General features: G+C 34.1%; 1 protein-coding gene across 2 annotated transcripts; it reads right to left on the bottom strand.

Annotated features, from left to right (window-relative positions):
* Positions 1–1062: 1062 nt before the first annotated feature.
* On the bottom strand, positions 1063–11901 carry LOC106471046 (zinc finger protein 85-like). 2 transcript variants are annotated; one of them, XM_022399671.1, is made up of 2 exons: positions 11842–11901; positions 1063–8434 (listed from the first exon to the last, which is right to left on the bottom strand). In XM_022399671.1, exon 2 carries the CDS (start codon positions 8271–8273, stop codon positions 6342–6344), a length of 1932 nt encoding a protein of 643 aa, XP_022255379.1. In that variant the 5' UTR covers positions 8274–8434; positions 11842–11901; the 3' UTR covers positions 1063–6341. The 2 variants fall into 2 exon arrangements, with proteins under 2 accessions (XP_022255379.1, XP_022255378.1); XM_022399670.1 differs by lacking the exon at positions 11842–11901 and adding an exon at positions 11265–11565.
* Positions 11902–14789: the final 2888 nt, after the last annotated feature.

Genomic DNA, 14789 nt, shown 5'->3' with positions numbered 1-14789 from the left:
ATAATAATGAGTATTAAAGATCTTACGTATATATATCCAATGCCTTAATTCTATCAATTTATAAATAATAATTATGTAGAGTTACAAACAACGTCCTTTAGAATTCCTTTAAGTAAATACATCATCATCTTACACTCTAATCTACTGGTACTGTTTAAGTAACTTAAAAAACTTCTAGTTCGGTTGGTGTTTGTGGATTTTGTAGCTAACAGCTATACTTACAACTATGACATGGATAATTCCTGTTCATGCTCTCCAAATTAGATTAGTATAAGCTTCCCAAATCCTACTTGAAATATACTGTTTGAAACTCAACAAACTAAAACTGTTTTGAATAAATACTCATTATACATTTTAGTTATTTTCTGAATATTGTATCACTCCGTTCCTCATTACGTACCTACAAGTTGTTATAAGGACTTTTACAAATTCAACATAAGATGTGCTTGGAGATGTACGCTAAACCGAAGAGCGATTCTTAACGAATTAAGCTTGATTCACAAACCGATACCTATAACAATACTGCATCACCATATACTGTTATTTTTACGACAAAGGATGTCACGTTAATCTTGAAATCTTTAGGATATATAACCATTACACAAATTTACTCACAACGTAAAATATATCAAAAACTTACAAATTCATCCTCGGATTAAATAAAAAGATTCAAAGACAGATATATATATATCTTGTTACAAAGAAAGTAGAGCACATCTGTAGGTTCATGAAGACATAGTAAAGGATGAATGTATAGACAATGACTTTCGACAACTTAAGATCCACCTGATAATCTGGGAGTCGTATTGATGACTTTAGAACTTGAAGATTAACTTGGTCGTCATTGTCGGAGGAATCTTTAAGAACTAATTGATATTTATGACCAAACATATTCCACATCATCATGAAAATTTATGATCCATGAGATGTAATCTGAGTATTTGTAAATAAAAGTTGTTTGAGAACATGAACAACTTAAAAATTTTAATAATAACGCTCAGTTAATTCTGTTTTATATGTAATTAATCGACAAAATCTGTTATTAATTTTAATTTATTATTCTTTTCAAAAATTTGTCTTGGTGTGTGTGTGTGTGTGTGTGGGTTGGGGGGGGGGATATGCTACAGATAATTAATTGACAAAATTAAACCAATGAACCTGAACTTACAAGATCAATATTATAATAAAGCTGGATTTACTTTTAATAACAAAGATTTACACATACGGCGATTTCAGCGCTAATCTAATACCACTTTCAATAACATTACTGAGTACCTGCTTTTGTTTTGATTTTTTTCCTTAATAAATAACTTAAACCATAGAAATGTCTATGCATTCATCACTTACAAATAACTGTACAGTACTGCAGAGCACTGGAAGACATTCAACCCGCTTTGCTTTTCAGAGAGAAGGCCACAAAATCTTTAAAATCAAGAACACCTGACACAAAACACGTTTCATCAACTTTATATCTTAAGTTCAATAAAGGTCTTTTCATATACTCTGATGTACCAAAACTAGTTTACAAAAACTATATCAAGCCATTTTAAGGTTCTAAACATTTCTGGTGCTCAAGACACTGCTAAGAACCAATTAAAAATCTAGTTTACACAAACCATATCAAATCATTTTAAGGTTCTACACATTTCTGGTGCTTAAGACACTGCTAAGAACCAGTTAAAAAACTAGTTTACAAGAACCATGTCAAGCCATTTTAAGGTTCTAAACATTTCTTGTGCTCAAGAAACTGCTAAGAACCAGTTAAAAATCTAGTTTACACAAACCATATCAAATCATTTTAAGGTTCTACACATTTCTGGTGCTTAAGACACTGCTAAGAACCAGTTAAAAAACTAGTTTACAAGAACCATGTCAAGCCATTTTAAGGTTCTAAACATTTCTTGTGCTCAATACACTGCTAAGAACCAGTTAAAAATCTAGTTTACACAAACCATATCAAATCATTTTAAGGTTCTACACATTTCTGGTGCTTAAGACACTGCTAAGAACCAAATAAGAAACTAGATTACATTAACCATATCGAACCATTTTAAGGTTCTACACATTTATGGTGCTTAAGACACTGCTAAGAACCAAATAAGAAACTAGTTTACATCAACCATTTTAAGGTTCTACACATTTCTGGTGCTAAAGACACTGCTAAGAACCAAATAAGAAACTAGTTTACATCAACCATTTTAAGGTTCTACACATTTCTGGTGCTTAAGACACTGCTAAGAACCAAATAAGAAACTAGTTTACATTAACCATATCAAACCATTTTAAGGTTCTAAACATTTCTAGTGCTAAAGACACTGCTAAGAACCAATTAAAAACAAACAGACTGACTAGTCCAACTTGTGCATCTGTACTACAAAACCTTAACAACACACCACAAACACTCCATCATCTCTTAAAAAAACACGACTCACTGACGTAAAATACAGCTCACTTGCATTGTCTGATTGGCTAGCACCATTGGTTCTTGAAATCTGTATAATGGTAAGACTGTGTACCAGTGACCTCTTTGGAGAACTATTAATGGATAGTATTACTGATACGACAGGTAAGATCATGGCCATCACCAGAAAGGACTTGACTCATTTCATTAAACTTGGATTATATTATTAGGTACATTATCATTATTAACTTTTGTTACCCTGATTATCATTCCAAAGAAATGAATGAGCACCTTTATATTGAAACAGAAATCATGATTTAATGATATTAAAAAAAAAAATTCCCAAGACCGCACACACCCTTGGATTCCCATTGAATATCACCTGTGACATCATTTTTAGAACCACCATTTTAAAAGAGTCCAACAATTTTTCTCAATGGCATTTCTTGACAAAATTAGAGACGTGTAGATTACACGACGTATCAATAACATGATGGGAATTTATTACTGGGTAAACTTTTACAGCATGTAGTAGTTATGATACTATAATAATATCTTAACAAGACATTATTACTGGAACACTCAGAACCAATCAGTCATTGGATGAAACTCCTCGTGTGATACACGTGGCCGTGTATAACTGTACACCACAGAGCTATCACTTAGTACATTACATAATGTAACAGACAACACTAGTTAAAAAAATCCAGGGGTCTTGTCAACTATAACGAAAATGTTTATTGAAAAAGATACTGGATAATCTTATGTTAATGGGGGAATCTGCATTTCATACCGGTGAGCAGGTGATTATCCAGCACGTAACAGTTTACTCACGGCAAACAAAACAGGTGCGACAACTGTAATGTGGTAGGACAAAACAGGCAGAACAACTGTAAATGTACTTCATTACTGGTCGAAAGTGTGGTAGGACAAAACAGGCGGAACAGCTGTAAACGTACTTCATTACTGGTCGAAAAACAGGCAGAACAACTGTAAACGTACCTCATTACTAGTCAAAAGTGTGGTAGGACAAAACAGGCAGAACAACTGTAAACGTACTTCATTACTGGTGGAAAGTGTGGTAGGACAAAACAGGCGGAACAGCTGTAAACGTACTTCATTACTGGTGGAAAGTGTGGTAGGACAAACAAGCGGAACAGCTGTAAATGTACTTCATTACTGGTGGAAATTGTGGTAGGACAAAACAGCTGTAAACGTACTTCATTACTGGTCGAAAGTGTGGTAGGACAAAACAGGCGGAACAGCTGTAAACGTACTTCATCACTGGTGGAAAGTTTGACAGGATACTGCCTAATTTCAACATGGATTTGAATTTAAAAATTGAGAGAGATAATTTGACTACAAAACTGGTTGGAGATGATTGTGATTAACAAAGATCACAAGCATGTGACAACTACATTAAAAACAATGGATCTGTGTCTTCAAAGAAAAAGAATTATCAGGATGTGAAAAGGATGATCAGATGTATGATAAACCTTCCCAGACAATGATAAGAATAGCAAGTGGATTGTCTCATTCAGGACAAACTTCAGAGAATACAGATTTGAGCCGCTCTCTATAATACCTCGGTAACATATAGCAACATACAGACAAAACACACACAGCTGCAATCTCCGACTAGTACACAGGACACCTTTTGTGTACATACATACATATATATACACCCTTTATTTTTTATTCCTTTTGAAGGAATACATCAATGCTAAACATATGCCTTGGGCTATAAATACTAACACCTTTCAAACTTCATTACCAGAACAGTTATATTGTTGTTTAGATAAAGATAATATAACAAGTGATTAAATGAGTAGCACTTTACCAAATAACAACCTTTTAAGAAGCACCACTGCAGTCACTTCTGTTTACACACACAACAACTGCAAATAACATACTTTTATCACTGAAATTCTCTACCACAAAGGTGATACATTATTTGGAATGATCTTGGAGAATTCTAAAGAACACGTGAGCATGAGAATTCAAGGCTTAACACCTCAATCTGCTTTTTTTTAAATTCAAAGAATGGTAAATGACTTTAGTTAATCATGGATGAGACTGTTAAAAAAAACGTTACCGACGTTCACACTGTGGGTTGTCCCTGCAATCTTTCCACTTGAGGTAAACAAGTGAATGCAACGTCATCGGGTGAAAAATGTTTTAAAGACAAAACTGGTTACTAATTCAGGGTGAATTCTAGTGGTACAACTACCCATAACATCCACTAAATCAGGTAGTAAGTGTGATATCTCATCATCGGGTGAAGAATGCGTAGTAAATGCAAAGTTCACTAATCACGAGAGAATTCCGACATCGGGACAAACATCCTAGTACATCCACCAAATAAATCAGCGAGATTGTTATCACACTATGTTTCCTCTAAACAGGAGTCTGTACTAGAAGTGGTGAAAACACTAGAGTGAATTGTCATACGCTCGTACGATAAAACATTTCTTCTTTCAGTTTTTTTGAGTCAACTAAGGTCGTTAACTTCTCACTCCTGTTTAAAACGTGCCAACCTAATAGTGTCTTTAATAATAGTACTACAAGTGGACTTGAGCACAAATGATCAGAAACGATATATTGGGTAACACCTAATGCTACCAACATCACTTTATGTTGAGGATAGTGCAGTACGGTGTTATATTTTGTGAAAAGCACATCAACGGTACTAGAAGCTTCTATAACATGTACAACGGTTATGATACGTCATTCTCAGCAGTAGTGTAGTATCACAAATCATTATCTACATCTTTTTTGCACATCATTATCAAAGCTGGATGGCACTGCGATACATCAGTATAAAAATATACTAGCATGAACTTCACTATCTATGACACCGTTTGTGGTGCTGGTGAAAAAATCTCTTACTACGAATGCAGGTATATCATTATCATCGACATTAAACACCGGTGGCTCCAGCACAGAGCAGAATCAACGTATCACCCCCCACCAAAAAAAATTAAGTTGTTTCTGGAGCCAGGGGGGTATACAAACCCCCTCAATCTCTGAGGATACCAAATTACGCTTCCCCTTCTGAAAATCCTCAATCTGCCAGAGATGCAAGTTAGTACTGGCCATAATTCTATTATCAATCCCAACTGCTAAGCTTGGAACATTGTATCAACTACACCTACTCATCGACACTCTATGCTGGTATGACACGTCATCTTCCACAAATTAACATATTAAAACAATGAGATTTTCTACGGGTTGTATACACAATAAAGAACAACATCTTCATACATTCATCACACAGAAGATAACATATATATATATATGTTATACAACTCTGAAACTACTGTTATTTCCAAAGATCATTTTTTTTTTAACCTAGTCTCTCACTTTTCTTTTTTTTGTTGAATTTTGAATTTCAAGTGGCACTAAAGCACCTGGATAACACTGTACAGTGACAAGAGTTGTAACCATGGTAACAAGCCCTCTAAAACCACAGAGAAAATATAACATTAATAAATATGTTGGGAAGTTATCTGTGATGCTGGTAGCTCTCACGTAGAGAAAAACAGATTTAAAACCTAATCACAAGGTAAACTGTGAGTCGACATTAAGTTGATTTATTTTATTATATATATATATATATATTCTACATGTATAAATGATAACGTACGTGATATTACACAGGTGCTGAGCAGAAAACACTCTCCACAGACTAGCTTCAATAACATTAAAAAATATTTAGTGATCTGCCTCGAATGAACACCAGTAGTCACTTGGATACTTGTCTCTCCTAGCAACATGTTTGTAAAATGTAGCATATCTTTACGTAATACCGCTTTCCCACGCTCCTGAAAAGGATCATAACTAGGCTTCTGTTGGAAGGAAGAAACTTAAAGATCATAGTTATTCTAAAAATACCTGACCGTACTATTTAACCATTAACAAAACCTTCCAACGTTGATCTCTAGTCAACTAACTGGGAAAAGTCCGGAGCTGCTGACTGATGGTAGTGGGATTCTAACTGTTGATTGTGAGCAAGATTAGTTGAAAAATTCTGCTTTTCTTCTGGAGATGAGCTTGAAAATTGATGGTGATGAGCCATAGCATTAGAACTCAAGAGAGCCAAACGGGAAAGAGGGGTAGGGTGTTGGGTAATGGGGCCATAAGACCCCATAGTAGAGGGGGGTTGGAAACTATTGTAATGTCTCTGATATCCATGGGACAGCCAACGAGGAGAATGAGCAAATGATGCCTGTACAGGCGTGGGCGGAGCAGAATAAAAAGGTCGTCCTTCACTTTCGGAAATGGCTAATTGTCCAAATGGGCCATGAGGAGAAGGACTATTGACTGGAGACATACGAGGATGTGGGGAGGGACTGTGCATTACAGAAGGAATTGTATCCCCTTGAAGTGGTGTAGACATATGCTGGTGGGAATGCACCGATGGTTTATGAAGGTGTGCCGGAGGTTGGTTCATTATGTCAGGAGGAGAGGGGCTTGATAAACCTGGGTGTTGAGGCATAGTGGACAACTTTTGATCCATAAGTGAGTGAGTTCCAAGAGAGGGAGGAGCTCCATGGGAAATTTGAGAAAGAGGAGAGTTCTGGGCTCCTGAAGACATCTGTGATAAAGGAGATGTTCTCATATGTAGGTGAGATTCAGGAACAGGCTTTAGAATTTGAGGAGGGGGGCTCTGTATGTTTCTAGAAGCTTGACCATGAGATTCTGAGGGTTGATTAGATGGAGATGAAGAAAGGGGAGATGGTGCACATACCCTTGGATCTGTTGGAGACTTGTGGAGACGATAAGGAGCAAATGATGTAGCTCCTGAGGAATCAGAAGAGCGCTGAGGAGCAGTGGCACAAGGATGTGACCCAACTTGAGATTCAAAGCGACGAGATGTCACTTGACCGGTGTGTCTTTGCATGTGAGTTTTGAGATTTCCCTTTTGTGAGAAGGTCTTGCCACAGAGGGTACAGGGAAAACGATCATCTTTGTTGTGCGTCCTCATGTGGGTCTGCATGTTGCCTTTCTGTGAAAAACACTTTCCACAAACTCGACATGCAAAAGGCTTTTCTTTTGTGTGAACACTTCGAATATGAGTCTTCAGGTTACCTTTCTGAGTGAACCTCTTGCCACAAATATCACAGCCAAAGTCTTTTTCTCCAGTATGGATCTTCATGTGAGTGTCTACATTTCCTTTCTGTGTAAAGCTCTTTCCACACACTTGACATGAATATGGCTTTTCTCCAGTGTGAATCATCATGTGAGTCTTAAGATTGCCTTTCTGAGTAAAGTACTTATAACAAACAGGGCACATAAACTGCTTTGTGGCAGCAAGACGTGGCCTTCGAAGAGACTGATTTCCCATTGGAAGTGGATCATTAATATTCAATGGTCTGTCTTGTAAGGGATGTGGTGGTGGAAGTGCCTGTTCTTGGTCTAATGGATGGTTCTGACCAACTGATCCAGGTGTGGGAGGCTGAGGAAATGTTTGAAGCTGTTTTCTTTCTGGAGGAGCACTCATTGGTCGGTTAACATTAGATGCTCCTCCCCCACTATAATTGATATTACTACTACATGCTCCATCTGATTTCAAGGTATTGTAGATAGAGAAATACTGTTGGCAGACCTCACAAGGGTGTGGTTTGTCTTTAGCATCAGGATGAGGACATTTCTGAACATGATCATTTAGGGACGACATCTTCTCGATGTAACTAGATGCAGCTGCAAGTTGAGAAATTCCTGTTCCAAAGTGAAGTGGATTCTTCTTCAGGAAGAGATCTGTCAGACTGGCCTGGTAACCAGGGGGCCAACTCTTTTGGCCCAAGGAACTTGGGGTGACCCAAGGGTATGAACCATTGTGCATGGTACCATCTACTGGATAGGTAGTCATGGCTATTTTGAAAAGTATATTACAAAAATTGTTGTTGGGTTTAGGAAGTAAGTGACTTACATGATAATATGGAAAACCAAATGTTTCTCAGGCAGTGTCCTGTAACCATCTGGGAATCTGTACTGTACATCTTCGGCTATTTCTGGGAAGGAACTCGGCAGCTATAATGATAACAATGAAAATAGTTAGAGAGTAAAAAAGGATTACATATTGCAGTTAAAACATTGCTTTTTATTTTTTTTTCATACAAAGCTCAATTTATTGACATATGTTGCTGTGCAATAAGAAAATCAATATGTCATTAACCCTTTCAACACTGAAATTCACTTTTCATATTCTGGTTCACTCAGTAAGTGTCAAGGTCTCTTTAAAATAAGAGAAACAGTCTCAATTAAATTTGCTCTTTTAGCATCTTTAATTATCTTTGTATCATCAGCAAGTTTGGAAGTATCACAGTTCGAGATGCTATCCAAATTACAGATATTAATAATAAGAGAAACATTCCCAATGAACTTAGCTCTTCTAGCACCCTATAAAAAGTGTTCAGAAATCGAAAGCCACATCTTCAAAAATGGTGTTCATTAAAAAAATATAGATAACTCAACAAAAACTCCAATAATTTGATTAGACAATGAATGTCTTTTAGTAAATTCTATCTCTCTCTAAAATACTTTTCTCTCTGAGTAACTGGTCTCTGACAAATAAAATAATTTGGTACCAGACTAAAAAAAAAATTACCAACCATTTCCCAGAAGGCACCTCAACTTTTTCATTTTAGGAACATGGATCACACTGGCAGACTTTTTAAGAGTTGAGCAACATATGAACAGAAGGTGGTGGAAAAGTTTCTATACAGTTAGTATTATATGGTGCTATAATTGGTATGACACAGTGAGCACTAAAGAAAACATTACGCTTCTGTATTAAGACATTTGAAACTAATCTGATTATTACCTGTGACTGAGTAAGATGTTAGAAATTAAACACCTGTATACCCCCCCCTTTCCTGTCAACCCTGCTTTCTGAAAGTTTTGCAACATGTTGCAACAGGGCTACATACTTTGCTTCAAGGAAGTCTCCTAAAGTTTGTCAAAACTGTTTATCCTACTTTTAAAGATATTTAGGATATTCTCCTTCAACCACTGTTTATCCTACGTTTAAAGATATTTAGGGTATTCTCCTTCAACAACTGTTTATCCTACGTTTAAAGATATTTAGGGTATTCTCCTTCAACAACTGTTTATCCTACATTTAAAGATATTTAGGGTATTCTCCTTCAACAACTGTTTATCCTACATTTAAAGATATTTAGGGTATTCTCCTTCAACAACTGTTTATCCTACGTTTAAAGATATTTAGGATATTCTCCTTCAACAACTGTCTATCCTACGTTTAAAGATATTTAGGATATTCTCAACAAAACAATCCTAGTAAATGCAAAGTAATTTTTCTGAACTTCAACAGCCATATTGCTATCCTCTAAAATAAGAACCTGATTGAAATATTTTTTAAACATTTAATATTAACTTTAAATTTGTTTTAAAACTTACATAAGTATAAAAAAGCTAAGAGCTAATAATATATAAAACTGTGTGTTTTTCAAAACAGAATGTACTAAAAACATACAATTCTCATATGTAACAAAACATAATACACTAAATTATCACGGACTTCATACTTTACTGAATGATTTTGGAGGACGTTTTTTTTCTCTCTCATTTGTGGTTTGAAATGACTTATCTGCACACATCTGAAATGTGATTTAATTTTTTTTTAAAGAAAACTACTGATACTTTTAGACCTAATGGATGCTCTAACCTTCTACACCTCAACATAAACAAAATTACTTTGAGAAACAATTATTTTTCACTTCAAACAGATTAAAGAAATAAAATAACAACAAGTCATAACTATGTTTTGTAAGGGCATTGATGGATGAGTAACACTGAGATTGTACCCTCTGAGAAATCATGACCTCCTAAACATAAAAACTTGTAAACAAAAACAAACACATTAAAAATACAGAAAGATAAAACATATAGTGGCAACATCGGCATATTACAGGTTATTTACTGTCCTGAAGTATATATATTTATTCATCAGAATTATCAACAATTTTTTTGAAACTTATTTAACCTTTCCACCTCATAAAACAGAAAAGTCTTTCTTACTCTTCAATATATCAACCAATTACTTACAGTTTTGAAGATCAAATTTACGTCAATATTTCCATAATTAAATTTAAATAGAACCAGAACTCAAGCTGTTAGCTTGTTTATGCACACTAGTATGTGAAAATTGACAATATTTGGCTTATATAAGATAATAGTATTCTACCCATTGTTTTCAAGTATTTTTCAGGTGTCTTCTATTTATGAAAGCTTATCAATGTTTGGAAGAGCTCACCTAATAATAGACTGAAAAGTATATTTGTTGCTTGATATATTTCCACCCATAAGCTTTTGGCTTTTATATGCAGGTTTTGTCCATAACAAGTGTTACTTTCCTTCATGTTATTAGTCTTGTTAAGTATGTTACTTAATTGACTCGTTAAAATAAGAGGGCTAAGAAATTTAGGAGTTTGACTAGTTAATTCTGTCATCTCACATGATTAGTGTTTTAGCCAAAACTCCAGTTATTAAATTATTTTTAACATTCAAAAACAGAGCAGATTAATTATGTTCTAAATGTCAACTTTGTAAAAACCTATGGGCCATCTCTCACCAATTGGCCTCAAGTCAAGAATGTAATCATTAGAAACTTAAGTAACGATCAATAGAAAAAGAAATATAGCGTATCATCAATTAAAACCCATATATTCGTACATCGCCAGTGGGCTATTCTCATTGCATGTCCAGTTTATACGATTATTTCTGTTAACTGACTATACTAACTCTTATGGTATTATTTATCAATATTATAGTATGTATTTAATTCATAGCCTGCAATGCTAGACATATTTGTTTAATTTTACGGTAAGGTTACACTTACTAGGATATATCAACTGTCGATGTTGTCCACGTTCAGCGCCAACAAGATTCTGTGTAAAATACCAACCACCCTTAACTAATCGTTTAATTTAAAGGCTTTAGACTTTTGTTCAGTTTAAAACAGACCGAACAAAACTGTTACAAGAAAAATAGTCGTTTGCCGATTTATAACTTTAAGCAAGTAAATGGTAATGAAATCTTTGATTACTGACATTTTCTTTAAAAAAGAAGAAAAGAAAAAAAGGAAATGGAGAGAGAAGTAATAACTTTGCCGACATAGAACTGGAATTCGTAGGAACAAGTCTGGCACACTCTGTCTGACGCATCCGTTGTACGCGATAGTTTAGCAAAGAAAAAAAAAGTTTTCCAGACAAGTAAAAAACTCAGTCGACAATCCGCGGTATTCCCGACAAAACCCGCGCTTGACGCAGCTTCAAGCTTATGGCTTTTTCTCTTTCAGTGACAATTAAATACAAAAATAATAAAATATAAATATATATAAATAATGAAAAGGATCAAAGGTACCAAAATTACTTTACTATAGGTACAATGAAATCTTTACACTTTTAGAAACTTACATGTCCTTGAAGACCGTCTCTGACACCATTTAGCAACTATCATGTTTATGTTGTGCTTCTACCTCGTGGACAGCATCAGAAATATATTATGATTGTTGCGACATCTTTTGACATAAAATCACATTAATGGTATAATAAAATGTGCAGTAAATTTGTTCACAAATATGGTTTTAGTTATGCTTGATCACAAGTATATATATATATACAGGCGTGGGTGGATATAATAATATCCGATCAGAATAAGCTGAACATCATTGTAGCTAATGAAGTACACTCTTCTTACGTTTCTACTTATAAAGACTAGAATACATTATTAATAGGGGTTTTAAGTCCTTTTCAATCATCAATAAAGCAACCTAAAATAATTGATGTATTTGAATAATATTAGAGCTCGTACTTAAACAATTATTTCACATCATTTATCGGACCAAGTATATATATGTTACAGATTTATTTTCAATTTCACCAAAGGTAAAACTGAAAGGATACAATATACAATACTAATGGGGTTTTTTAAGTCTCTTTCAATCACCAATAAAACAGCCTCACTGTTAACGATATTTTCGACAGTAATCAAAATAATATCTCACGATATTCAGCCAAATTAAAAAACTTAGGTTAGCCCTAAAAACACACATTTTAAGCTTACAACGTAAAACAATCGTTGTAATAAAAGTACAATAATAAACAATAAATAAATAAAAGTAATGACGTTCAATATAGTAATTAGTATATCCAATACTGTTAATGAAAGTAACAATTAACAAATAATATAGTATACCTTACTTCGAAAACACAAAACACTAGCTGTTGGCTTGAACTAGTAGTGTAGAAGCAAATATCTTTGTAAATTCTAACTTCGCTCTCCACTTTTCCCTACCGCCTGATTACGGTAATTTATACAAAAATTGTAAGAAATATGATACTTTTAGTTTGTACCTTTTACTATAATTTATATTATAGTTAGTATTTTATTAATAACCAAACGCAAAATGATAAAAAAGGAGTTATCAGACAAGAAGAAATATCATATACTTACACACACATACATGATAGAACGTAATAACGTACACATTAACACTACATAAGAACACTACAAAAGGATATATATGTTATTTCTGTCAGACATAGTACATGATATTTCCTTCCATTACCAACTAGTTATGTATATGATTCTTCTACAAACATGAAAGGTTATTGGATCCAGTACCTGACCTCCTCCCCATGCAATGTGTTTTTATCCTGCCACATTTGAAACAATGCTTCCAAAAACACTTATACATCTCCCAAGCCTTACAGCCATTTAACAAAGGTGCAAATATTCCATGCAAAAAAAATACTCATAAAGTCCATAAACCAATAATTTCGTTACAATAACACACCCTTTAACAAAGAAGTTTGTTACATGAAAAAATAAAACTTTCAATAAAGATTTTATTATTACAATTGTACTTGACAAGAAAAAACCTTTGATAATGATACAAAAATGCAATACAAAATTACCCTCAAACAGAAATAACGTATTTAATCCAACTCTTTATCACAAAAAATACAGTGTCATAATTGGAACATTCTCTCACCATCATTAATGAAAATAACAGACACTGTATTTTTTAATAAAACCTTATAGGTCTGTAATCACAGTTAACTTCATATATCAAAGTCTCAACATCCAAATCAAAAACACTATTTTCATATAATTGTGTATATTATGTAATTCATTCATTTGTGATATACCACTCACGTGAGGGACTTTTGTAATGCTCCTGAATGCACGTGGGACAACACAGATGTATTTATTTAGACGGGTATGTTATCATATAAATTCATCTTCATTACACTTTATCACACACACACTAATAGCTTTTAAAAGGTCACTTCCGGCTCACTTTCAAAGTACATTATAACTGTCTTGGGTTACTTTTTTGTAGAAATTATTTAATTTTGTTGTATCTTCCAAAACCAGTTTGCACATCAGTTACTGCCTAAATATCGTTAATAGAAAAACAAAACAAAAAACATAATAATCACAATTTTAAAGAAAACAATACATAAGTTATACCTAGAGTATATCATATTACATCTACATTAATATATTCAACAACACTTATTGAAGCCTACCGAACAATATGAATAAAACCATAAATAAAACAATGAAATAAAATTAAGATAAAAGAAAAAAAAATGCAATTCTAAAATGTAATATTTGATATATATATATAACACTAGACAGAAAATCAGTCAAAGTATTCAGTCCAAGGATGCATAATTTTACAAAAATGTCTATTTGTTATCAAAAATACATTCAGCCATATATCAAATTCCGGATCAAAGTGTTATAACATGTTTTATCATTGGATGGGACCGTTTGGTTTATTTGGTAAAAAGAATGCCAACTTCAGTCCAGTAATGATAAGGAATTGAATTATTTCTTCCATAACTTTTACTACAGGCTTCGTTCACTTGGAGGTCTAACTCCACAAACAACATTTCAGAAGAATCTCTAAAACTAATGTATGTCTAAGTTATAAAAATACTTACTTGCAGAATTTCCTCGCTAAGAGTTGGCGGTGGGTGATGATGACTAGCTGCCTTCCCTCTAGTCTCTCACTGCTAAATTAGAGACGGCTAGCATATATAGCCCTCCTATAGCTTTGCACGAAATTCAGAACAAACCAAACCGCTATAAAATACATCTAATACTGCTAACATTTTTAATCCCCACTTTCTGTTGGCTCAGTGATGAGTTTGAGGATTTAACATTCTGGGTTCGATAGGTATGGTGGATATTTCACAGATAACCTAGTTGCAGCTTTACGCTTAAAACAACCAAAAAGTAAACTGAAACGACATTCAGATAAAGAAATTTTCACACAATCCGGTGGTATTGCATTTTTCCTTCTGGATTTTTATTTAACATTTAATAACTAAGGAACGTTCATGACGCC

Source organism: Limulus polyphemus, unplaced genomic scaffold, assembly GCF_000517525.1.
Source record: "Limulus polyphemus unplaced genomic scaffold, Limulus_polyphemus-2.1.2 Scaffold4369, whole genome shotgun sequence".
Classification (NCBI taxonomy): domain Eukaryota; kingdom Metazoa; phylum Arthropoda; class Merostomata; order Xiphosura; family Limulidae; genus Limulus; species Limulus polyphemus.
Note: the sequence above shows the minus strand (reverse complement) of the source record. Positions and strands in the feature narration are given on the sequence as shown.

Excerpts from the sequence above, each read along its gene's own strand:
- LOC106471046 (XM_022399671.1), bottom strand. The coding sequence starts at position 8,273 with ATGACTACCTATCCAGTAGATGGTACCATGCACAATGGTTCATACCCT.